The sequence below is a fragment of the Phyllostomus hastatus genome, unplaced genomic scaffold (genome assembly GCF_019186645.2).
Source record: "Phyllostomus hastatus isolate PE091 unplaced genomic scaffold, TTU_PhHast_1.1 phas_scaffold_78, whole genome shotgun sequence".
Classification (NCBI taxonomy): domain Eukaryota; kingdom Metazoa; phylum Chordata; class Mammalia; order Chiroptera; family Phyllostomidae; genus Phyllostomus; species Phyllostomus hastatus.
Genome location: NW_025334041.1, coordinates 9,298,661 through 9,324,224, shown reverse-complemented (window position 1 = coordinate 9,324,224; position 25,564 = coordinate 9,298,661). Strand labels below are relative to the sequence as shown.

At 58.7% G+C, this 25,564-nt stretch overlaps 1 protein-coding gene across 1 annotated transcript; it reads left to right on the top strand.

Moving 5' to 3' along the window:
* The first annotated feature begins 8,467 nt into the window (after positions 1 to 8,467).
* On the top strand, positions 8,468 to 18,231 carry GHRHR (growth hormone releasing hormone receptor). Its single transcript, XM_045828438.1, has 13 exons — positions 8,468 to 8,524; positions 8,899 to 9,013; positions 9,148 to 9,255; positions 9,980 to 10,080; positions 11,127 to 11,224; positions 11,568 to 11,700; positions 12,998 to 13,151; positions 13,380 to 13,440; positions 14,022 to 14,091; positions 14,664 to 14,755; positions 15,321 to 15,450; positions 16,429 to 16,470; positions 18,106 to 18,231. The coding sequence occupies exons 1-13, from the start codon at positions 8,468 to 8,470 to the stop codon at positions 18,229 to 18,231; spliced, it is 1,287 nt and encodes a 428-aa protein (XP_045684394.1).
* Positions 18,232 to 25,564: the final 7,333 nt, after the last annotated feature.

Genomic DNA, 25,564 nt, shown 5'->3' with positions numbered 1-25,564 from the left:
AAGATGGAATGAGCTCATGGATGTAACGTGTTTATTAAAGGGCCTGACACAGAGTAAGCTCTGTGTTGGTGTTAATTATTAGAGAAGTAAGTGATGAAGTTCATTTATGTAATAAACACCCATGAGTCTGCTCCTCATCCCCAGAACCACAGCCTTTCCAGCGGTTTGTGTCCAGCTGTGTGCACATCCTCTGCCCTCCAAAGAACCCTTAGGGATGACCACTCTCCTGAATTTTCTGTTTGTCATTCCTTGGCTAAAAAAATTTTTTTGTCATGCTTGTATATATGCCACCTTTGAGCTTGATAAAAATGGTGGCCTGTTGCAGATGGTTCTCTGGGATGTTCCCTCCCCCTTCAGTTCCCGAGATGTGTCCACGTGGCTCTTCCCTGTGGCAGGAGGTCGTGAACTGTGGGGGACTCCTGTCCCCTCCTGACCGCGGGCACGCTGCAGCCCAGGAGCGCTTGGGCTGGAGAGCACAGGCCCCTCCCACCACCCGCCGCAGCTGCTGGGGCCTCCAGCGCTGCTCAGACCGGCCCCTCAGCCCAGCCAGGCTCTGCCCCCACCGGATCCGGGCCGCTTCTCATGGGCTCACTCTTCTTCTGTTGCTCTGGGAGGAGTGGCTGGCCAGGCAGCCCCCTAGCTTTGCTCCTGACTGGCTGTGTGACCTGGGTAGGTCTCCTGCCCTCTCTGGGCCTCAGTTTCCCCACCTGTGAGGAGAGTGGGCAAAATGGCCGATCTTTACTCGGCAACCAAGTCCTTCCTCGGCCTGCAGGGGTGCGTGGCCTCATCTGGGAAGTCCGGGGAGGGGTGCAGGTGGCACCGTGTGTGGGGTGCGGCCCTGTTCTCCCCTCTCCGTGGAGTGCGGCGGGCATCTGTCCCCCATGCTCTCTGTTCCCAGCACCTTGAGTTTGTGTATAAACCTCTTCCAGGCCCAATAAGCCACTGAAATTTAGGGCCAGAATCTTCTTAGGGCCAGTGAGTCACGGCATGCGATTTGGGCCACAGAGAGCATTCGGGGCGGGGGGCCAGGAGACTGGGTCCCCGACCGCAATGGGAGAACAATTTCCCATGCAACCTTGGGCACCTCGGTTTCTTCTTCTGCAACAAAATAAGGACAATTGTCCCTGCCGGGCGCATGCCAGGGACAGCCGGGTCTGTGCCCCTCACGGGGAGGCCCTCTCATCGGCCCGGCTAGGGAAATCTGGCTCCGGGAGAGGGAGGGCAAAGTCTGTGTAAGTTTAAAGTCTCGTAAGTTCCTGAGCGATGAGTTATCTGTGCTCAGATCCCAGCACTTTCTTCTTCGGTTGGAAGAAAACAAAGCATCACATTGTTCTCACGTTGCCTGGCAGAAGGCCAGCGCCCCCCCGGCACCCCCCGCACACCCCCTGCCGGTCCACACCTCATCCTGCCCCGCCCCACCATGCCCCCGAAATCAGCAGGTGCTTCTCTGGGGACCATAAACTCTGTTCAGCAGAAAACTCACATTGCCACTGGGAGACGGACTGGGAGCCTTACGGCAGAACCTGCTTTGCCACCCAGAGGTCAGGGAGTCCAAGCATCATTAATGGTGCCCCAAGGACCCTCAGCCCTGGCTCTCTTCCTGATCCCGGCCCTGGCTCTCTTCCTGATCTCGACCCTGGCAGGAGACTGCCTGACCTGGCCCCAGAGTTGGCCCTGACACGTCCCCCAGTCTGAGCTTCAACCCTGGTTCACGAAAGACCCCAAATAGATGGCAGGCTGAGCTCCCACCCTGACCTCTGACCCTGGCCCCATGCAGAGCTGGGTCAGAGGGCCCCTGAGAGAGCGGCTGGTGGCAACAGACCGCGGGTGCCCCTGCAGAGCCCCAGCGGGGTGCGGTGCTCTCTGAGGGCTGAGGATGGGGGTGGGGGGTCTAGGGGGCTTCTGTCTGCAGGGGTCCATTCTGAGGTGCCAGGGCCCCTGATCCTGTGCCAGAGGAAAGGGCAGAGTCTGGGAACGGGGGTGAGGGGCTAAAATGCAGCCAGGGTAGGGGTCACTCTGGCCTTGTTCTGAGTACCTTCTGCCTCCTGCTCAGCCCAGAAAGGGACACTGAGCCAAGTATCCAGAAATTGCTGCTCCCTCAGGCCGGTCACCAGCTACAGGAAAGACCCCAGCCCCAGCAACTGGCAAGCCGGGAGCCACCCTGCGACAGCGGCTGCTGCCTCACCTGCCACCATCAGGAAGGGGCTGCGTTTGCTCGGTATGACCACCAGAGGGCGCCAGACACAGGGTGGACGGAAAAGCCTCTGGGGTCCCGTGCCCTGGGCGCTGGGCTGCGGGCCCCTCTCTGAGAAGAACCTGTCCGTCCCTGCCCTCAAGGGGCCCACCTGCGTGTGGGACAGACAGACTCGACCCCCGTGCAGGGAAGAGCGGAGCACTAGCGACTGCGATCTTTTAAATTTTTGTACAGTACCACTGTTGGTTGTTTGTTTGTTTGTTTTCCTGAAAATGAGTCTCTTGAAAGTAACATATAGTTGGGTCTTGATTTTTTTCTTTCAATCTGACAGTTTCCTTAATTGGGGCAATGAGTCCATTTACATTTAATTTTTAAATTAACGTTGCTGGGCTTACTGCTATAGTTTTGCTCTTTTCCCTTGATGTGTCCCATCTGCTCTGTTTCCACTTTCTTCCTTTTCTTTTCCTTCTTCTTTTTTCTTTTTTAAAATTAATCAGTTTTTATGTGAGATTTATTTTCTCTCCAGTTTTTGGCTAATTAACCATATCTCTCTGTTTTATTTTTTGATGTGGGAGATTAAGAATTTCCAATATCCATCGTTAACTTACTACACCCTGCCTTCAAACTCTACGACACTTTCATATAGAATACGAACGTCAGTCACAACCATCCACTTCTGATTCCCTCCTCTAGTCCTTTTTGCTGTTATTTTATACTTTTTACCTCTTATGTGTGCCATAAACCCCATACTATATTAATGATAGTTTTGCTTTAATTAAACAAAACTGTAATCCCCTTAAAAACTGTGGCAAAACATACATGACATAAAAACGACCACTGGAAGCACTTTAACTGTCCCATTCAGCGGCATCAAGGACATTCGCAGCGCTGGGCAACCATCCTCACTATCTGCTGAATTCCCAGAACTTCTCATTTTCCAAGCAGGAGCTCCCTGCCCATGAAGTAACAGCCGCCCACCCGCCGTTGCTCCAGGCCTTGGGGACCATTATTCTGCTTCCTGTGTCTCTGACTGTGATTCCTCTGAGCACCTCATGTTAGTGCAATCATGCCGTCCCCGTCTTTCTGTCTGGCTTCTCTTGCTTAGCGTAGTGTGTTCCAGGGCCATCTGTGCTGTAGCCTGTGTCCCAACTTGATTCCTTTTTATGGCCGAGTCACATGCTGTTCTGGGTAGAGACCACATTTCGTTTGTCCACTCCTCGGCTGATGGACGCTTGGCTGGTGTCCAGCGTTTGGCTACTGTGAACAATATTACCCTATGCATTGCTGTGGGGCAAGTATTGTCGGAGCTCCTGCTTTCAGGGTTTTTTTTTTTTTTTTGTACTCATACCCAGGGGTGAAACTGCTTAGTCATGCAGCAGCTCTATGGTGAACCTTTCGATACACAGCCAAACTGTCTCCCAAAGCAACTGCACCATTTTACATTCCTACGAGCTTGCGTGACGATTCCAATTTCCCCACATCCTCAGCCACACTCCTCATTTTCCATTCAAAAAAATGACAGACATCCTGGAGGCGTGAAATTATTATCTCCTAGAGGTTTCGATTTGTATTTCTCAAATGACTAATGATGCTGAACTTTCTTCATGTGTATCTCATTTGGGGACTATGTCTGTTTAAGTCCTTGGCCCATTTTTGATTTGGGTTGTTTGTTTTTCTGTTGTTCAGTTTTAAGAGTTCTTTATATATTCTGCATATTAATACATTATCAGATGTATGACTTGCAAATGTTTTTCTTATTCCACGGCTTGTATTTTCATCGTCTTGATAGTGTCCTTTGCTGCACTCAAGTTTTTAATTTTAATGACAACCAATTTGTCTCCTTTTCTTTGTTTCCTGTGTTTTCGGTGCCATAGGTTAGGAAACCATTGTGAAATCCAAGGGAATGAGGATTTTCCCTTGTGTTTTCTGCGAAGAATTTTAGGTGTAGCTCTTGAGTTTAGGTCTGTATTCATTTTGAGTTAGTTTTTGTAAGTAGGGTAAGGTGAGGAAGGATCCAACTTCATCTGTGCCCATGGAGACCCAGTTTTGCCAGCACCACTTGTCGAAAACACTGTCCTTCCCCACCAAATGGTCCTGGTCGCCTTGTCAAAGAACCAACTGACCATATATGCCAGGCTTTATTTTCAGGTTCTCTGTTCTGTTCCCCCAGCTTATTTATCTTTCTGCCAGCACTGCACTGCTTTGGTTACAGTAGCTTTGAAGTAGGTTTTGGAATCAGGAAGTATGAAGCTTCTAACTCTGTTTCTATCTTTTTTTTTTCAAAATTGTTTTGACTTTTCAGGGTCCCTTGAAATTCTGTGTGAATGTTAGTCTGGATTTTTCTAATTCTGAAAATAAAAGGGTTATTCAGATTTTTATAAGGATTGCCTTGAATCTGTATGTCAGTTTGGGAAGTATTACCATCTTCACAATATTGTCTTCCCATTCCTGAACACAAAACAACTTTCTTTTTCTTCAGATCTTTTTTTAAAATTTAGATCTTTAATTTATTTTAGGGATGTTTTGTAGTTTATTATGTGAAAGACTTTCACCTCCTTGGTTAAATTCACTCCGAAGTATTTTATTCTTTTTGATGCTTTTGTAAATGGAATTGTTTTCTTAATTTCCTTTTCAGGTTGTAGCTGTGTGTGTACAGGAGAACAACTGATGTTTTGCACGTCGAGTTTGTATCCTACAGCTGTGCTGAATTTGGTCATTAACCCTAAGAGCTGTGTGTGAGTGTGTGTGTGTGTGTGTGCTCTTTAGAATTGTTTACCTGTAAGATCATGTCGTCTGCAAACAGAGGTACACACACACACGCCCCCCCCCCAGAGCCATTTGGGTCCCTTTTATTTCTTTTTCTTGCCCAGTTATTCTGGCCAGACCTTCTAGAACTATGCCGACTGGCAGTGGAGAAAGCAGACATCCTTCTTGGTGCCTCATATCTCGAGGAAGAAGCTTTCGGCTTTTCACCACGGAGTGCGCTGTCCACAGGGGTTTCCGTGCACGGTCCATGTCACGCGAGGGAAGCTCACTCCACCCTTAGTACCCTGAGTGTTTCTGTCTGGAAAGGGTGTCAGAGGTCGTCAGAGGCTTCTTCTGCATCAGTTGATATGGTCACGTGCGCTCTTCTCCTTCACCCATTCAAGCCCAATATTTTGTCTATTTTGGCTGGATTTCTTTGTTGTTTGTAATGCAGGGGGAGGGCAAACCCGTCTCTGTTCCTCTGTCTTGGCCGGAGGCAGAAGTTCCTCAAACACAGTATTGTGAACTCTCTCCAGGCTGACACGAATAGATTTAACTTACCTTTTTGATACCCTACGCGTCTCAGTGCATGAATATGTCGTATGTGATTGGGCTATTCCATTGCCGTTTTCTGGGTTTGACTGCACGTTATAAACAACATCGCCCTCTGGGGCAAAGACGCAGAAAAGGAACTTCTGGTGTGGAGGGTGTGTTCATGTACCGATCCAACTGATCACGTCGAGTTGCTTTCCAAAGTGCGTGTACAGTGTTCACCCCCATGTGGACAGTGTGAGAGTGCCGTACCCTCACACTAGTTCCCAGACTTTGTGTGGTCGGACACGGGCATCGCAGCGGGTGTGACAGGTGGGAGAGGGCGGTCGCTAGTATTTTAATTCTCTGTTTTGTTGAGTATTAGTAATGTCGAACATCTCTTTCTGTTCATTTGTCCTGTGTGTTACTGACTTTTGGGCTGTCTGTTCATATCCTTTGCTCACTTTTCTATGGAGTTATTTTCCCCATGATTACTGATTTGTGGGTATTTTAAAATATTATTTTACATGATCTCTTTGTCACTTTTGATCACGAATATTCTTTCAGCCTGTAGCTTGCTTGTAGTTTTACCCATTTGTCTTTTCTTGAACATACATTTTTTTTTTAAAAAAAGTTGATGTGGTCAAATGTATTAAGTTTGTATTTATAGTTTTAATTTTTTATTTAGAAAGTCTCCTTTCCTCTAAGGAGAAATTTCCATCACTGGGAACCATTTGATTTTGTTGTTTTATGCTTAGGGTCTTGAAACTTTTAGAATGTATACTTGGCCAATGTGAGCTAGAGCTCTAATCTTATTTTTTTCCCCAGTTGAAGCCTCAACTGCTCCACCCGCCTGTGCCGACAGTTCGTCCCTGTTCCGCGCCGGCGTCGGTGACAGCCCCTGCGGGCCAGGCTCTGTGCAAGCCCTTTACTGTATATGTCTCCCTCGACTTCTTATCCCGTCCCCACTGAGAGCAAGGGATCACCCCCATTTTTCAGGGGGGAAACTGAGTCTCAGAAAGGTTAAGTAACTTGGCCAAGGTCACATAGTTAGCACGTGGCAGAGGCAGAATCTGAATGCTGAGCAGGTACAGAGTTAGTGATGGGTGGGGATCTGGTAACCCTGGCCTGCTCAGAAGGGACAGCCCCTGGGCCTGGGGGGTCCTTGGGGACGTGAGTAGTTACATCAGGGCTGGTCGACCTTGGTCCCGTCGGCCCTGCGAACTGGCTGATCTGTCCTGTGGTGTGGGGCCTTCCTGTGCATTGTAGGGTGTTTAACAGCATCCCTGGTTCCTGTCCACTCACATCAAGTAGCACTTCCCCACCCCTCCCTCCTTCTTACCCTTGACCTTGACCCCTGGTTATGGTAATAAAAACTGTCCCTAGGCATTGCTACGTGTTCCCCGAGGGCATAAAATTGTTCCTTATGAAGAACTACTAATTCAGATACTTAATAATAATAATTACTAAGTATCAATATCAATGACGAACCATCACTGATGCTAATGACACTGACACTAATTATCAACAGTAATTAGTGGTGATACTTGTCCTTGGGCTCTTGCCTCTTCATAGCTGAAGGACAGAAGGTTCCAGCGTGTCCTCTAAGCCACACCTTCCCAGGGTTCCGCTCTCCCAGCTGCGAGTCCTCCCGCGGACTGTGGTGGGGCGGGGGGTCGGGGGGCGGTGTGCCCTGAGCCCGTGCGGAGCTCCGTGCGGGCACCTGGTTCGCGGGGACGCACATGCGGCGGATGATCCTGCGAGGGCAGGGGGCCTGGGGCCTGGGGCCTGGGGAGACAGGTTCCTGTTTTCGTTTCCGTATACTTTTATTCAACGCCTCGCTGCTGACGAAGGCAGCTGGAAAAACAAAACCTAGCTGATGCAAAACGATTCCTCGATCCAGATGTGGCGGGGGCGGGGCCTCCGTCACGGACGATTCCCGTCAGGTGTCAACACGTCTGGTGGCGCCGGCGCCCCGCCCGGCGGGCTCCGGGGACGCGAACGCCACGGGGACAGCCCACCGGTGGGCGGTAAACAGGTGCTTCCAAACCCCAGGATGCTGGGCGGGGTCCGGGGTCGTTCAGAACACGGTCTTTAGCCTGGCCAGCGGGGCGCTACCTTTCCCAGTCTAAAAAGTGCATTAAAGCGATCAGGTAACACGTGTTAACAATAATTTGAGGGGCTGTGCCAGCCCTCTCGTTTCTGCCTCTGAGAACAGTGGTCCTGCCCCGCTCACCGGGCCGCTCTGCGACCACCTTGCAAGCCCCCTCCCCCTCCCGCTGCCCCGAAGTCCAGAGTCCTCACGTGGGCAGGCTTCCCCTCGCGTCCAGGCTGGCGTCCTGGCCAGGGGAAGGAACGAGGTCCTGACGGCCGGCCACCTTCCCAGCCACCCGGCCAGCCCAGGCAGGTGCTCCCCGGTCACCTCTCTTTTCCTAAACTCGTCCTCCTCTCCAGCCCCCACTGACACCCTCCCCCAACCCCCGCTGCTGTGTCCCCACAGCCCTGAGCCCACCCTCCAGCCCTGGGATGAGGCTGGGACCACCAGCCACACTGGGAGCTCACGGCTCTGAGGGCAGCCCCTGTGTCTGGCTGCTTCTCTGACCCCCCTTCACGGGTAGGGGGACGGTTCGGGGGAGGGGGTGGGAAGGCTCTTTCCAGAATGGGCCAGCAGAATGGTACAGAATGTGGACCTCCTGGGGCAAGAAGTGTCCTGTGGCTGTCACCATCCTGGACGCTTGCTATCAGGACAGGTACACAAATTGACACACAGAGTGGACGGGGGTGGAAGGGGGTGGAAGGGCTCAGCCCCTCCCAGCTGGGGACACGCAGTCCCACTCCAGGGCACAGCTGGGCACGGTGTCCTGCAGTCCTGGTGAATATTCAGCTGGTTCCGTCCCCTTGGTTGGCTCCTGCCTATGCAGTCAGCCCCCAGGGAAGGGGAGGGAAGAGGGCCAGGGCTCCGCCAGGCTGACTGCAGGACCCCGCTGAGCCCCTGCCATGGACTTCAGGGCGTGGGGTGCTTGCGTCCTCTGCTTGCTGAGTCCGCTACCCGTCGTGAGTAGCCAGCTCAGACCCTCCTGCCTGTGGCTGGGCTCCACGTCTGGGAGCCACAGGGCTGGGGTGGGGTTCAGCTGGAGCCCAGTGGGGTCCCCACGGCCCATCCTCGGTGTTGGAGTCTCTCGCCACGAAGCAGGTGGCACCGTGGCTTGGAGAACTTCTGATACCCATGGCCATTCCCTCCGCTCCCCTACCATCCCCTCCCCTCCCCTCCCCTACCATCCCCTCCCCTCCCATCCCCTTCCCTACCATTCCCTCCCTTTCCCTTCCCTACCATCCCCTCCCCTCCCCTCCCCTCCCTTCCCCTCCCCTCCCCTTGCCAGAAGGAGCATCCACACGGCTTGGCCCATCCCGTTAACCCTTTCCTGCAGGCACTGGGCCTTGTGTCCCCAGCGTGTGACCTCATCAGCCAGCTGAGGGAGGACGAGAGTGCGTGTCTGCAAGCAGCAGAGGGGATGAGCAATGCCACCCTGGACGCCACCCTGGGTAGGGGGGCGCAGGAGGCAGGGGATGGCTTCTCGGACCCCGTCATCTCCCCCAGCACCCCCCCCCCCGCCCCAGGATGTGGGACGGAGTGGCCCCCGGGGCTGAACCCTCGCTGCTTCCGCCCGCCCGTCTAGGCTGCCCCTCGACCTGGGACGGGCTGCTGTGCTGGCCGGAGGCGGGCCCTGGCGAGTGGGTGACTCTCCCCTGCCCGGACTTCTTCTCTCACGACAGCACAGAGCCAGGTGAGGGTCCTGTCGGCGGGGGCCGCGGGGCGGGGGCGGGGGTCTGTGGGGGAGGGGGAGTGTTTTCACCTGGTGGTGTGGGAACGCGGCAGAGACATCCCTGGTGTGAGACCTGGATTTGAACAACTTCCTCTCTTTCGGTGTGACCTCGGGCAAGTCGGTTCACCTCCCTGACCCTTAGCTTCCTGACCTGTGACCTCACAGGGGGTCAGGTTTAGTAAGCAGGGAATGGACGTGACCTTCTCTGGATGTTGCTGGAGGGTTGGCTGTGCGGTGCAGTGGGCAGAGCCTGTCTGCTGCACGATGCCACGAGCTGCCTAGTGGGGGGGTGGTGGGGAGGGCCCCCCGCCCCGCTCTGCCTCCCCTCCCTGGCCTGGGTATCAGGGGTGGACAGCTCCTCCAGGAGCACGGCAGCCTCCTTTCTCCCCCATCCCGGCCCTCAGGGCCCTGGGGGCCCACCTCACCTCTCTGCCGCTTGGGGGAGTGACCCTCTCAGGCTAACAGAGGCCAGAGATGATGACCCCAGAGTGTGTCCCAGGCAGGGCCCGGAACCCCGGCCTCTGGAGAGAAGGCCCCCCCGCCCCTGGCCTCTGACGCCTAGAGGGGGCCGTCTGTGCAGCCTGCCAGGGTCACTCCACGGACATGGCTCTCCAGCCCCTCCCGGGGACAGGGGAGGCATCCCTGTGACCAGATCTCTGCTTCCCCACCCCCGCCGGCCTCCCAGGGGCGGTGAGGCGGAACTGTACCACCGCAGGCTGGTCCGAGCCCTTCCCTCCGTATCTCGTGGCCTGCCCCGTGCCCCTGGAGCCGCCGACCGAAGAAGAGGTACGAGGCCACGTGCAGGAAGGCTCACCGTGCATGTTGGGGGCCGGGGGCGGCTGGTCTGCCTGTGTGTAGGGGCTGCCAGTTCCATTACAGCCCACGGGTTGGAGTGTCCATTACAGCAGATGCCCAGAAGGTGGCAGTGTCTGGAAGGGGAGGGGGCTTGTGCTAGGAGGGCCGGAGGGTCGTGCTGGCCACCATCTCCCTGGCATGTGGCATCTGTGCCCAGGCCTCCAGGGCAGTCGTCGGTGATTCCATGGACACGCAGGCTCCTTGCCCGGCTCGTCCTCAGCCCGTGGAGCAGTGTGCTTGGCTGTGGGGTGGGCAGGCGAGGGAAACTCCACCAGTGGTTGCAGGGGCCCTGCCTAGAGCTGGCACGCCCCGCCTCCAGGTCACTTGTTGAGGTGCTTCCAGGTGCACAACCCCACACCTCTTTGCTCTTCCCCCTGTGAGGTGAAGCCTGAGTCCGACTGTGTTTCAGGTGAAAAGACAGAGGCAGAGAGGGCCAGCGACGGCCCGCCTCCCTCAGGGGAGCTGGGCCCTGGCTCCCCTCCCTGGCCCGCACCCCTGCCTCCGTCCCGGGGTCCGGGCTGGTGGGCTCTGACCAACCCACACACTTGGTCAGAGCACGAGCTTTTCCGGATGGCTGCAGCTGGCTGTCTCCTTTATCTGGGGACACCGTGTTTCCAAGCCGACGAGCAAGCTGGATGCCAATAAACAAGCCCGATTTCCGCCTGGGCTTCTGTTGCTCCCCGGGGACGTGGGGTTCCTGCCGCTGCCGCCTCTCCCAGCCCCAGAGCCCCAGTGGGCGTGAGCGTGCGTCCCCACCACCACCTCCTCTGTCACCAGCAGCGGGTCAGGCAGAGGGCAGGCTAAACACAGACACGTCCGTTCACGGAGGGAGCCTGCTGGGGTCCCCACGGACGCCCGCGGCCCCCAGTGGGGAGTTTGGGGGAGAACGGAGAGCTGCACCTGCCAGGTGGTCAAGCCCCCCCACCCGCCCCCCAGAGGCAGGGTTTCTGAGACTGCCCCGTCTCCACGCTCCCCAGATATCGTACTTCTTCACAATGAAGGTCATCTACACCGTAGGACACGGCGTCTCGAGTGCGTCCCTCGTGGTGGCCATCGCCATCCTGGTCACTCTCAGGTTCGCCCTCCGCGTCGCCGGCCCAGGAGCCTCCGCTCTCTCGCCGTTCGTTGCGCGCGGCACCGAGCCCGGCTCCTCGCCCGGGGATCCCAGAGGTTCCCAGGTCCAGGCGCCGCGGCCCTGTCGCCCTGTCGCCCTGTCGGAGCTGCCCCTTGCTCTTCCCCGCGGGGGGACCCCTCCTGGGCCTCACTCCCACCCCCAAGCCTGCGCTCGCGTGCAGCTTGGAATGCTGACCTCCTTTCTCCTCTGTGTGTTCAAAGCCCACCCCGCTACCCTCTTCTCAGAACCCCCTCTGCCTCCTCCCACTGTGCCCCCCGTTCCTCGCCCCTCCCCGCCCCCGCAGGAGGCTCCACTGCCCCCGGAACTACATCCACGTCCAGCTGTTCGCCACCTTCATCCTCAAGGCGGGAGCTGTGTTCCTGATGGACGCCGCCCTCTTCCACGGCGAGAACGTGGACCACTGCGGCTTGTCCACTGTAACAGCCAGGGCTGGGGGCGCCGGGGTGTGGGGGTGGCGGGGCGGGGCGGGAGGCTGGGTCAGAGACCTGGACGCGTCTGCCAGAGCCTGCCCAGCCCTGTTAGTGAACCTGGGCTCCGGCATTGCCAGTTCCAGGACGGGACGTTGCCCCCTGCTCTCCTGCCCCTCTCCGGGGTCAGGCCGTTTGCTGGCCCCTGGTGCCAATCAGGGCGTCCCCCCTATTCCACTTGGCACTCCTTACCCGCACTCCCCCCGCCCCCTGTTCTAGCCTAGACCACAGTCACCCCTTGGGGACGAAAGGCCTCCTGTAGGGTCAAGGCAGAACCGGGTGAAGGGAGCCGGGTGCTGGGAGGGAACAAGGGAGGACTTCCTGGAAGAGGCAGCTTGGGGGCTGGGTGGGCAGCAGTGATGGGGGACAGGAGGGAGGACAGTGAAATGGAGGGGCCAGGGTGAACGGACTCACACACAGAGAACCTGGGGCGTGTGCCAGGGAGACGGAAGTCCTCGTGGGGGAGGGGAGAAGGGAGGGGGCGAGGAGCCGGAAAGTGAAAGAAGCCGGCGGAGCGCGGAGGCCCCGCCCTCAGAAGGCGCTCTAAAACGGCGCTGGAGGTGAGCAGATGCGCAGATGCGCAAACCAGCCAGTGACCTGAATTAATTAATTAATGAACAATGACAAGGAGAAGGTCTATCGAGCCCTTAGGTGCCAGGCGCTACGCTAACCGCCTTGCATATGCGACGTCATCACCTTTTCTTTCCTGCATATGTTTCCGTCTTGGTCCCGCTGGTAGACGAGGGACACGTGGCAATGTCCCGCGGCTGCTTAGTGGTGGGGCTGGGGCCCCGCCAGGCCGGCTGAGCCCAGAGCTGGGGCTGCTCACCCCGACAGATGAGTGAAGGAAGGGGGGTGCGTGTTTGTGGGCGGAGCCGAGCGTGAGTAGCTGGCGCTCCCTGTCCCCAGCTCCGGGGGCTGGCGCGAGCTCGGGAAGCGTGGGGTGAGGGCGGAGAGGGCGGCCACCGCACACAGAGTGTCCACTCGGTCCTCACGGTGAGGGCGTGGCTAGGTGCAGAAAGCTTTCCTCGTACAGACGAGAAGCTCGGGCGTGGGCTTGGGGAGGAGGTGGACCCTCTAACACACGGTGGGTTTGAACCCGGGCCGTCGGTCCCACCACACCTGGGCTCTTCACCACCGCGTCACATCACTGCAGCCAAGGTGGACGGGCCCTGGTGGGGACGTGAGACGTGGGTGGGCTCCGACGGGTGCCCCGGCTCTGAGGCACCCCGTCCCCGGCCCGCAGGTTCTGTGCAAGGTCTCTGTGGTTGCCTCCCATTTTGCCACCATGACCAACTTCAGCTGGCTGTCGGCGGAAGCCGTCTACCTGACCTGCCTCTTGGCCTCCACGTCGCCTGGCACCAGGACGGCCTTCCGACGGCTGGTCCTCGCCGCCTGGGGTGAGTCCCGAGGGCAGGACCGGGCATGCCCCGGGTGGCCCCCTCTGCTCAGTGAGGGGAGGTGTCGTCGGTGGCCCTGCAGTGAGGGCCGGAGGAGGGGCCTGTGGGCTGTCGCCTGGTCCTGCCTTCGCCGTGCCCCGTGTGGTGGGCAGGGGCGGCGGGAGGTGGGGGCAGGTCTCCGAGCCAAGGATGTCGACCCCTCCCCTGGGTCCCCTCTGCGCCCCACAGGGATCCCCCTGCTCTTCACTGGCTCATGGGTGGGTTGCAAGTTGGCCTTCGAGGATGTTGGGTGAGTCTGGGTGACATCCTCATCACCCTGTCCTGAGGCCCCAGGGCTGTCCTGACTGTGGGCGGCACAGTCAGGCGGCGTGGCCCTCCTCCACGCTGGGAGAGGAGGAGAAGCCCCAGTCCTGCCATCAGGAGCTCCCGGGCTGGGGCCAGGGTGGCAGATGGGGAGGCAGTCCGTGGACAGCGCACACCAGAGTCTGGGTGGGAAGGGGCCTTGGATTCTTAGGACTTCGGGGCTCCGGGAGAGGTGGGGATGGGGGTGGGGTGAGGATGGGGCGTGGCGGGTGTAAGTGGGGGCCTCCTGGAACCCAGCAAGAAGGAAGCGAGTAGGCTGATTTTCCAGAAGTTGATCCATCCAGGTGGAGGGAAGGATGAGCCCACAGTGGATTGGACGCCCTTCTAAAAGGGGCCCGACTCTCTGAGAGACAAGATAGGCTGCCTGGCAGGTGGGGGAGGCTGGGAGGCTCGGGTGCCAGGGACAGGAGCCAGGACCCCGGTGGGCAGACAGCAGGGAGGAGGGAGGTGCACAGGGTTCCCATGGAAAGGGGCCCCAGCCTCAGCCCTGGCCCGTCCTCCCCTCAGGTGCTGGGACCTGGACAGCAGCTCCCCCTACTGGTGGATCATCAAAGGGCCCATCGTCCTGTCTGTTGGGGTCAGCCCCTGGGGCCCGTGTCCTCTGCTTTATTCAGCCAACCTCCCTGGGTCCACCAAGGGGCTGTGCATAGTAGGAAACGCGGCTCCAGGCTGTGAGGCCCTCTCTGGACCTCAGCCCGTGGGTAAAACCGGGGCGTGGTCTCGTTTGGGGCTCAGGCCCCTTCCAGCTCAGAGTCCGGACCCACCTGGTCGCAGCTTGGCCACCACTGCAGTGAGAGGCTGGGCAGGCGAGGGAGGGGCGGGCGGTGCTGCTGCCGCCAGAGCCCACCGCCTGCTCCCACCAGCACACAGGGTGGTCGGGGGTGGTTTGCACGGCCTTGGTGGATGTGCCCATGTCCCCCGTTTAGCAGCTGTGCCAAGGGAAGGCCACCTGCTCCATGCCAGAGAAGCCACGTAGGACCCCCCGGTCTCCAGCCTACACGTTCCAGGGCAATGGCCTGGGCATCCATCCCCTGCACAGCCCTGTGTCTCAAAGACTCGGGGTTTCTAGTTCCAAAGGGACCCCATGTCAGGCCTCCAGGGCCACCCCCTGACTTCTCGCCTTCCCCCTTCCTGCACCTCTATTTCCAGGTGAACTTTGGGCTTTTCCTCAACATTATCCGCATCCTGCTGAGGAAGCTGGGGCCAGCTCAGGGTGGCCTCCACGCCCAGTCTCAGTACTGGTAACGTGCACGCACGTTTGGGGGGGGTTCTGGGATGCACCTGGAAGGAGTCAGTGTGGTTCTGTTTTATTCACGTCCGGGCCTTCCCGGTCCCGCCCAAGCTCCTCCCCGTGTTCCCAGGGACAGAATAGCTCTGGTCCCTGCCTTCCCGGAGACCGTGGGATGGGAAGGACGGAGGCTCCAAACACCTGGGTTCTGGGCCAAATAGGCTGGTGGGTGCTGGGCTCAATTTCTGTGAGAGCCTGCGGAAGGCGGTCCTTTCTAGATGGGGAGCGGGGATGGGGTGTGGTCAGGGAAGACTTACTGGAGGAAGACTTTGAACTAGACCTTGAAAGATGCATAGACTTGGACTGGAGTAAACTGAGACAGCAGCGTTTTGCCCAGAGATGAGCAGGATCCAGGGGCCCGAAGTCAGGAAGCCCCGGGCGTGTGTGGGGAGGACGGAGGCCCCCCCCCCGGGGTGAAGAGCTGACCCGCAGAGCAGGTGGGAAGTGAGAGTAGGCAGGGGGCAGGCGGGCATTGGGAATTCTAGGCGTGGGAGCCTGAAGCTCCTCCCGTCCTGCAGGCGTCTCTCCAAGTCGACGCTCCTCCTCATCCCGCTGTTCGGAGTTCACTACATCATCTTCAACTTCCTGCCCGACAGTGCTGGCCTGGGCATCCGCCTCCCGCTGGAGCTGGGGCTGGGCTCCTTTCAGGTGAGGGCCCCCCGCCCCCAGGCACTGCTGCCCTCTGAGGCCTGGGGCCGGAGGAAGGGGCTGCTGCCCACCGGCTTGATGGGCTTCACGTCAGGGTGAGGGCCGCTAGGCTGGTCATTCTGCCTTCTAGTCGCTCGTCTATTCATTCAACTATGTGTCCATTTTCCATCCGTCCATCTCCCTGCTCGTTCAGCTACCCTGTACCTGTGTACTCATCCACCTCCCTATCTGTCCGCACACCCACCTTTCTGTGCACCTACCCCTCTCTCCATCCGTCCATCCACCTACCCCTCCCTCCATCCACCCATCCACCTTTCTGTGCACCTACCCTCCATCCATCTATCCATCCACCTTTCTATGCATGCATGCATCCATCCATCCATGCATCCATCCACCTTTCCATCCATCTTTCTATGCACCTGCCCATCCATCCATCCGTCCATCCACCTTTCTGTGCACCTACCCTCCATCCATGCATCCATCCACATTTCCATCCACCTTTCTATCCACCTACCCCTCCCTCCATCCACCCATCCACCTTTCTGTGCACCTACCCTCCATCCACCTTTCTATCCACCTACCCCTCCCTCCCTCCATCCATCCATCTTTCTGTGCATCTACCCCTCCATCCATCTGTCCATCTACCTTTCTGTGCACCTACCCCTCCATCCATGCATCCATCTGATCTGTTCAGCAGTTACTCAGCACCCATCACATGCCGGGCTCTGTGCACAGTACTGAGGGATGCACAGATTAAGAAAACTGGAGAAATAGGTCCAGCAGTACAGACTTGGCCAGCTTGCTATGACGATTCCATGAGTCAATGGCCTGGCACATAGTAAGTGATGTGTCTACCATCTCTTTTGCTCAAAGCCACAGCCCAGAGGGTGGGCGGGGGAAAAGGTAGTAGAAAGACCACAAACACCTTGAGAACAGGCCAAGGTATCCTGATGGGGTCCTTTCTCTTCGGCTTCACAGGGCTTCATTGTTGCCGTCCTGTACTGCTTCCTCAACCAAGAGGTATGTGGCTCTCTGGGCCGTCCTTGCCCACCGAGCCGAACCTCCCACTAGTGCCCAAGGCCCCTTGCCTCCTGCTCAGACCCTGTAAACCCCAGCTCAGCTCAAACCTTGACTCCTGCGACCCTTCATAGGAGTCTGTCCTGAGCTTCTGGATCAAGCTGAACCTGAATGTCTTCTGTAAACATCTTTTACCCATCCTTCCTCTGGGCTGAGCCAAGATTACTCTCCATTCAGCAAGGGGGTGGAGAAGGCCTTTGAATCTCAGAAGGCAGATCGGGGTGGGCTCTGTGTTCCTAAAACGGAGCAAAAGGGAGAGTGGGGGAGGGAATAAGCCAGCTCCAGGAGTGAGTGAGCAGGAGAGAGAGAGAGAAAGACAGAGAGAGAGCCTGGAAGAGGCAGACACGCCGAAAGAACAGCCGGGCAGAGGAGGACATACACAGAACAGATGGACGAGATGGTGTCGATGTGCTTAAACATGGACAGCTTGCATGCAGAGAGGAGCTAATTCGAGCATCCCAACCAGAAGACACCTGGCATTATTTTTCTTAGGACAGGTTTACTTTGTGGGGAGAGGTAGGAGAATGGAACTCAGTGCCCCAGACAGCTGGGCCCTGGGCTGTGGGCGCAAACAGAGCCATGGGCGCCCTCTAGTGGCCACGAGATTGCTGCGGGCCCTGTGTTCTGGGGGAGACCTGGGTGCGTGACTGTCCCCCAGCTGTGGGGCGCTGCTCTCCCCTCCCCTGCCGCCTCTGTGTCCGACCGGCTCCCTCTCCTCTGACCCTCTCTGCCCCCACCGCAGACTCTGGACTGCAGTGTCTGAGTGCAGTGGCTGCCGGGCCCTGGGGGTGCAGGGGAGTCAAGGAACAGCCTTGGCTGAGGCAGGTGGGGCCCGGGAAAGGGGATCCCACCTAGTTGTACAGGACTCTGTACCGGGAAGCAGTGTCAGGGACCAGAGCGTTGTTACATACTTCTGGTGATGGAGAGCTTAGTACCTATGAATAGTTCCTTCTGTTGTCAGACAGCTCACCTTGACGTCGGACAGAAATCTGTGTCTCTTTTGTCCTCCGCCGCAGCCTCCCGCTCCCTCTGCCCCCACAGGCCCTTCCTTGGAGAAGATACGGACGTTTCCCCTGCCCCTCCCAGGCTACTCTTCTTCCCGTTTCCCTCATCTCCGCAACCACCAGTCCCCAGACAGAGCGTGACGCCCTCCCTCCCTTCAGGTCCTGCCCCCTGGACAGGTTCCCCAGGGGCCGCAGGTCAGTGCAGTGGGCAGCGGCCAGCCTGAACCCCAGAGCGGGGACAGTCTAAGCCATTCGGGAGGACAGAGTAGTTATCTGGCCAGAACTTCCAGAAGCACCCATCGCTGTCCTTGTCTGGGTCCAGACACCGACGGTGCTCAGGGGACAGGGACGAGCTAAGTGGCACGGCCAGACACCTGCGGAGGAAGGAGAAAGTAGCGCCGGTCAGAGGCGGGGCTTGGCCGTGGCTGTGGCTGTGGCTGTGGCCGTGGCCTCCCCTGCCCCAGCAGCCCCATCTGGGTTTCTCCTGCACGGCCTCTCCCGCACTTGGCCCCCCTGGGGTTGAGTGAAGGAGAGGCGGCAGGGCTGTTCTAACATCCTCCCCTTGCCCCCACAGGTGAGGGCGGAGATCTCACGGAGATGGCATGGCCATAACCCCGAGCTGCTGCCAGCCCGGAGGGCCCACGCCAGGTGGACAATGCCTTTCCGCTCAGGGACTAAGGTGCCAACGTCTGTGTGCTAGGCTGGCCACCCCGTGCACCTGGAGTCCACACCTGACCTTGGGCAGCCACAGCGGGCCCGCCACGTTCCAGAGGAGAGGGGCCAACCGCCCTGAGAGCCCTCGGTCCGCACCCCCACCCCCGCTGCTGCCCAGCCCTGGGCAGGGCGGCCCTCCTTCCCCTCCGGGACCTGCCTCTTTTCCCTGGGCCCCTGGGTGTCTAATTCTGTCCCCCTGGCTCCTCTGTCTCCGTTCTTCTCATGTGTCCCCGGAGCAGCCAATAAACGGGTAGAGGATAGACGGCCGTGTGCGTGAGTACCTGTGCCGTCCAGTGGGGGCGCTCCACGGCCTGGGACCCGATCTCTGGTGCGCGGGGCGTATGGGTCCTCCGTTCCCATGACATCACCACGGTGTGTCTGTGCCGGGGTGTCCTTGTATAACTGACCTCTGAAACGGATTCTCTTGTTTCCACTCCACTCCAGTCTCCTCCTCCCACAGGCACGCGTTCCAGTGGGAATGTTCATGTCTCTTGTATTCTTGTGAACCGTGCAGCGTTCTGCACCAGGTTTTAAGAGATGCCCCAGGTGCCGGGTGCTCACCTGGTCCCTCGTTTTGACAGCTGTATAGTGCCACGTGGTGTCACCGCCCATGGGACCTGCCCTGTCTCCCCCTCCCTCCTGGGGAAGGCTTACATGCCGGCCCCCTCGTGGACCCGTGAGTAGGAGTGCCCGGCCATCAGCTATGGCTCTTCTTAACGTGACAGCAGTGGCAGATTGGGTGGCAGGGTGGCTGCAGAGTCTGCACGCCCACCAGCAGCCCCGCCAGCATGCGGCTTCCCCAGCTTCTCAGTGTCTGCAAGTCAGATGGGAGCGAGTGGCGCCTCCTGCCTCCTCGGTTGTTTGCATTTGCATTTCTCTGATGACTCGTGAGTGAGCATTGCTCCGGTGCCTGTTAGCCCTTTGGGTTCGTTCTTCTGGGAATGGCTTGGGTTCCTCTGCGTATTTTTCTCTAGGGTGGGGGTTCCTCCATTCTAGGTCTTTCTCTCATGTCCTCTCCATAATGTGCCTCCTTGTCCCCCCAGCCTGAAGGCGTCCCTGATGTAACACAGTGTCACCGTCCATCCCTCCCCTACCCCGTTCCTTGCCCAGGGAGGACGTTGAGACTGGGCACCACCGTCCCCGGTGACGTGTTTGTTGACAGACAGGGTGGATGGAGATTTTGGGACAGAGGACAGGCACACAAGGGGTGCTGCAGGTCGGAGTGACATCTCTCCCTTTCTGGGGGCACCCAAAGCACATCTGTCCCGCAGGCCCAGCCCCGTTCGCTGGCCTCCAGGAAGCCTTCCCTGCGGCCCCTCCTCCTCCGACGGACACACCCTCCCCCCTGTCTGCGGGCCACACGAAAACGGGAGCCACCATATTGGCTGGGCTGCCCCCCTGCCCAATGCCTCCCTGGTCCCACAGACGTCAGGATGCAAACCCTGTCTAGAAGCCCTGTCGTGCGTTCCTGCCTCTGGTCACATCGGGACATGGATTCATACTCATCGCAGGGCATTTGGGAGACGGAGAAGCAGTCTAAAAAATAAAAATAAAAATAAAAATCAGCTGCAACCTCATTCCCCAAAGATAATCACCACTGATATTTTTGTATGTTTTCTGAAAATCTTTGCCTCTGCATTTTGGAAACATCTTGAGATCATATTATGTTTGTACGTTTGTATTTTGTTTCCTATGCTTAAAATGAGCACGCACAACGTGAACATGGCCAAAGAGCCCGTGAAGAGGGGCCGCCATCACCAGTCACTGGGAAAACTCGAATCTGCACCACGACGAGATGTGGTTTCACACCCACCAGGGTGGCTACAGTGAAGAAAATGGACAGAGACAAGTGTTGACGGGGACATAGAGAAATCGGGACTTTCACACATCGCTGGTGGGAGTTTCCGATGGTGCAGTTGCCTTGGCAAAAAGTCCGGTAGTTCCTCAAACAGCCCGACCCTGAGTGGCCACGTGACCTGGCAGATCCACTCCCAGGCTCGCAGGCGAGAGAGTTGGAAACGCGTGTGTGCACAGGCACTGCACATGGATGTTCACAGCGGTGCTCCTCCTAATCGCCGATGTCCACCCATCGGCGCATGGATAAACAAAACAAGATGGAGCCATACAATCGAACAGTATTCTCTAATAAAAGAGAAGGAAATACGGATACACCACAGACGCACCCCGAAAGCACTGTGCTGAGTGAGAGAAGCTGGTCACAAGGGCCGTATGTTGTGTGGTTCCTGTTGCGTGGAAGGCCCGGAACTGGCAAATCTGTGGAGAGAGACAGTATGTGGACGTTTCCAGGGGCTGGGGCGGGGGGGGGAACAGGACTGACTGCCGGTGGGGACGGGGTTCCTTTCACGGGGGATGAGGCGCTCTAACATTGAGTCGCGTGCTGGCTGCACACTCTGCGAATGTACCAGAACCCACCGAGTTGCCCACCTTCCACGGGGAGGTCTGTGGCGTGTGGATTACACGCCAGGGAAATCGCTGCTGGGGAGAGTAAGCTGGTGCGGAGCCCTCGCAAACCCCTGGTTCCGCTGCACAGTTTGTGAGTCCGTGTAACAACACTCCTCACCCAGCCGGTGACTGTTCACCCAGTCCGTCGGTGGACTGGACAGGCTCCCAAGTTTTAGATGAATAGTGGCGTAACCTTTCCTGCGTACGATTCTTCGTGTACGTTTCAAACAGTTAAAAACTTCAGAATAAACTCTTAGCCTAGAAATTCTGAGCCATTGGCATGCATATAGTAAGTCTTTTAATTCCTGTTGGCGAATTCCTGTTGGGCAGTTAGTGGTCAGTGTTAGCAGTCAGCAGGGCTGAGTGTCAGTGGGCAGTTAGCAGTGGTGTTAGCCGTCAGCAGGGGTGAGTGGCAGTGGGCAGTTAGTGGTCAGTGTTAGCAGTCACAGGGGTGAGTGGCAGTGGGCAGTTAGTGGTCAGTGTTAGCAGTCAGCAGGGGTGAGTGGCAGTGGGCAGTCGGCAGTGGTGCCAGAAGTGAGTTCACGGTGGTGGCAGCAGTGGGAGTCCCCTGTGTGACCTGTCCGCCCCTTCCCTAGCGGCGTCATCTACGGCTGGGAGCCGGCTTCTTTCTTCCTTCCAATTCGCCTGGAGCCTCACATCCCTGCACTTCTCTGGTTTCTTCTGCCGCGGGGATCCCAGGACTGAGGCTACAGGGAGGGTCCCTGGGCTGACCCCTGGCTGGCAAACCCCACCCTCCTCAGGCATCAGCACCGCCATCTGCAGCAGCATGGAGTCAGTCGCCAGGTGACTTCAGAGACCTCTAGCTGGGACGTTAGTTTGCAGGCCACGGGGAGCTGAGATGAGCAATACTCAACGTCGCCACCAGGTGGCAGAGTAACTGCAGCCAAGGACCCCGGCAGGGCGTACTGCTCCCTGGATGAGGCCCCAGCACCACAGCCAGAGGCAAGGCTACCAGAGCGGGGCCTGGGTCACAGTGGGCCAGGACAGGGGGGCCGGAAGCTCCTGGAAGAGAAGAGAAATGGGACACCCAGACCCCAGTCTTGGGGAGGAAGAGGCTGATAAGAAGAACGAGAGCTGAAGAGACAGGAGACCTGGGGCCCATGGGAGTCCCTGGGCAGGGTTCAGAGCAGAAGCAGGCCCCCCCACCCCCCACCCCTCTGAACCTGGCCCCTGGTTTTTATGGGGAAGGCAGGATTTCCCATCATCCACTGCAGCACCTCCCCGCCAGCCTCACTCAGGTCCTGAAAGGAATTCACTAAAGGGAAAGAAGAGACTTCCCTCCTGTTGTGGCCAGCCTGTGTGTGTTCCTCTACATGGTGGGGAGGAGGAGACAAGACTAACAGTGAGGGGCCCATTTCCCATCCCTGGAGAGCCCCGAGAAACGTTCGGGAGGTCCCCAGGGAGGAGCCGCAATCTGGATGTGCATAGAACAGGTGTGTGGGGCTCTGACTGCCTGGGTAGTGGAAGCTCAAAGGACAGGGTGTGGGTGAGGCCACGAGCAGTCAGGGAAGGCTTCCTGGAGGAGGGGACGCAGGCTGGTTATATAGACCCCCTAGAACCTCACCAGGCCAAGCATTAGCACCTGCTGGCCAGGCAGAGACAGTGTGGCTGACCTCAGCTTGAGGAGCAAGACTCTTAGGAAGGAGAGGACAGGACAGGACGGTGAGTCTAGCGTCCGGCCACTGCCCTCCCCCAGGATGTCCGTGGGCGTTCCTGTGAGGGCTCTGGGCCCTACTGGGCCACGCGTCCTTTCACTTGGTAAGTGTCTGCTAAGTAGGTGCTAGAGCCTGGAAGCACAGCTGCCACCTGCTCCGAAGGTTCCTCCTCGAGAGGCTCAGGGCGTGGGAGAGAGCGGCAGGAGGCGGTCAGCGCCAGGTGGGACTGAGGTTCTGGCTAGCACAGCAGTGAAAGAGTTTGGCTTTTCCGGCCCCCACGTGGCGTGTCTGGTGTTCCGTCCTCACTGTCCGTCCTGGGGTGAACAGCTGTGTGTCTGTGACCCAAGCAGTAGACGGGGCAATTTGTCTCAGCGGTGTCCTGGCGTGGGGCAGGCGCTCCTCCTGGCTGTGCTCCTCCTGGCTGCGCTCCCAGGGACAGGTGAGCTCCCTCAGGTCCCTGAGTGCATTGTGCTTCTGCTGAACCCAGCAGGCAGGGGCCAGCGGTCAGCCCCCGGGGCCTGACTCACACCCTCCCCTCGGCTGGCCTGTCTGTGGGTGGAAGCGGGGGTTCTTGACAAGGACGAAGAGGGTGGGAAGTGGTCGTGGGACCACCAGGAACTGGTGGCCTTCAGAGGTCGGGCCAGGCTCTGGAAGCCAGCAAAAGGCCACCACCGTGGAGGTTTGGGCCTTTTTTTTTTTGGCAGTCTGTTCTCTCCCGCGTGAGTCTGTGTGCAGGCATTTCTCTCCTGCCGCCCTCCCTGTTCTGCGTCTCTCCCTGTTGTTCCTCTCTCTTTCTCTCTCTCTCTCAGTATCTCTGTCTCTGTGTCTCTCCGTTTCTCTCTCTCTCCCCCTCTCTCTCTCTGTCTCTCAGCCCTTGTCTCTCTATCTCTCTCTTTGTTTTTGTCTCTTTCCTTCTCTTCAGAGGGCCCAAGCTCCCAGCTGTGAGAAGTGACAGAAGAGCCCATCGGGCAGCTGGCCTGTGTCCGTGATGCTGGACATCTGGTTCCTGGGGCCGGCGGGAGGTGGCTGGAGCTCTTCGCGGGCATGCAGATGGCCAGCTCTCCATCTGTCACAGCTCTCCCCTCGGTCCCTCTGCCCATCCCCACCGCCACGGCTCTTTCTTTCCTCCCTGTCTTCCCCCTAGACCCGTAGGACCATTCTAACCCAAACGTGCCTTTCAGAAACAGGGTATTATTGTGTGTGGGGGGGTGGGCAGGGGGGTCCTGGACGGCAGTGGGACGACATAACCCCAGTTACAGACAGACCGTCCCCAGGAGCGGGGCAGGTGGGCCGGCGGAGGGGATGGGGCTGCTGGGCAGGCTGTCCCCCTGTGTCGAGGTGTTGCATAAGCACCCACAGCCCTGCACGCATCCCCATGGTTACCGATGGGGAAGGCTGGCTGTGGTGGCATCACCATGGCACCGGCATGGCCCACAGCTCAGCCAGGCACGGTGCTGGCACAGAGCGGCGCTGGGCTCACACTGGGCAGCTCTCTGCCAGGCAGTGCCCCTCCCGGGCACCCATCGGCTTTTGGAGTCAGGCGGGGGACCAGCGGCCCTGGGGCCAGCCTCTGGGGCGGGCAGAAGGGCCCCCTCAACCTCTCAGCCCAGCAGTCCTGGGAACACACTTACCTCCCACACCAGCTGACTCAACACAGGCAGACCTGAAGCTCAGTCCTGGCCTTGACCCCAGGCCAAGCTCAAGGCCCGCCCACAGCCCCAGCCCTTCCTGCAGCCCCAGCCTCAGTCTGAACGTGGGCCCAACTGGAGCCCTCAGCAAGCACAGCCTCAGCCCTCAGCTTGGGCCCTGCAGGAACCTTGACTCTGCCCCTGGCCCTGGCCTCAGTCTGCTGATCTCTCGCACACCCTCTGGCGAGGGCTGGGCCCCGGGATCTCACGGAGTGGAAGGGAAAATCCGGAGACCTAAGCCTGCTGTGGGGGTGGGCAGTGTGCTGGGCGCTGAGAACAGCGATGGGGGACTCAGACCAGCGGGGCTCAATTGTTGGGGGTCCACTGTGGGGCGGGGAGTCAGAGAGGTGCAGAGAGGGGGTGTTGGGCCTAAGAGGAGGAGGAAGAGTATTCGAAGAAAGGAGACTCGTGGTGGAGGAGCAGCTGACGGAGCACGTGACCTGTTGGGCTGAGTCAGGTCTTTCCAGACGAGACTACGTGCGTGCGCAGAGGTTTCTAGGGGGCTCCCGCTGGTTCGCGCTGGTCCGCGCTGGTCCGCTCTGGTCGTCGGAGCGCAGGGAGTGGCCCAGAGGACAGGGCCAGGCAGGTCAGCAGTGCCCAGTGAAACCCCCTGGGAGGGAGGCTGGCGGAGGCCCTGGCCGGGGTGGGGAGACGGATCTTCACGCAGGGCGGCAGGAGACTCCCACGCCTGTGCCGCACCCGAGCCCCGGCTCCCGGCCCCGCTGTCTCCCCGGCGGCAATGTGGGGGTGGTGTCCGGGCATCTCTCACTGGCGCTCTCACCGGGCATTCCTGCTGCAAGACCCGGCTCTGTGAACTCCCGTCTGCCCGGCACCTCCTGCCTGGCCCCAGGAGTGATTCCTGCCTGAGTCTCCGCATGGGGGTTCCGAGCCCCAGAACCGCTGCCTCTGTGTCGGCTCCAGGGCTCCGGGGACGCCCCTCTTACGGGGCTCCCGTTGGTCCTTCCGAGGCGTGGCCCACACGGCAGGGATCCAGCCAAGCCCTCCTGGTGCTCCCCGCTTCCACCGTGACTCGGAGGAAGAACAGAGGTTCCTTTCCAGAGCCAGCAGGGCCCTGTGTGGCCCGGACCAGCCCACCCCCAGCCTCACCTTCTTCCACCCTCCCCCGCACCCACTGTGCTCCACCCTCCTCATGGTCCCCAGGCACCCCTGCCTCCCCTCCCCCCGCCAGGCTGTGCTCATTTCAGCACAACTGCCGCTCGGAGCACCCTTCCCCGGTGCTTCCCGTGACTGCTGTCCTAACAGCCCCGCCCCAGTCCACACCAGTGCCACCGCCTCCGAGAGGCCCACCCTGACCGCCCAGTGACACCACTCGCTGTCACATTGCACTTCCTTGTTTTATTTTCTTGGTGGCACTCAGCAGTAATTATAGTCGATTCTCATTAACCACAGTGGTTATGTTTTCTATAAAGTCCCCGTGGACACTGAGTTAGCGCGTACGGAACCATAGCTTCCGGGAGAAGCACGGCGTGGG

What these genes read in the sequence shown, in the direction of transcription:
- GHRHR (XM_045828438.1), top strand. Translation starts at nt 8,468, where the DNA reads ATGGACTTCAGGGCGTGGGGTGCTTGCGTCCTCTGCTTGCTGAGTCCG. An exon ending in TCACGACAGCACAGAGCCAG is followed by an intron (nt 9,256 to 9,979) that starts GTGAGGGTCCTG and finishes CCGGCCTCCCAG; the next exon opens with GGGCGGTGAGGCGGAACTGT. An exon ending in CACGCCCAGTCTCAGTACTG is followed by an intron (nt 14,756 to 15,320) that starts GTAACGTGCACG and finishes CCCGTCCTGCAG; the next exon opens with GCGTCTCTCCAAGTCGACGC.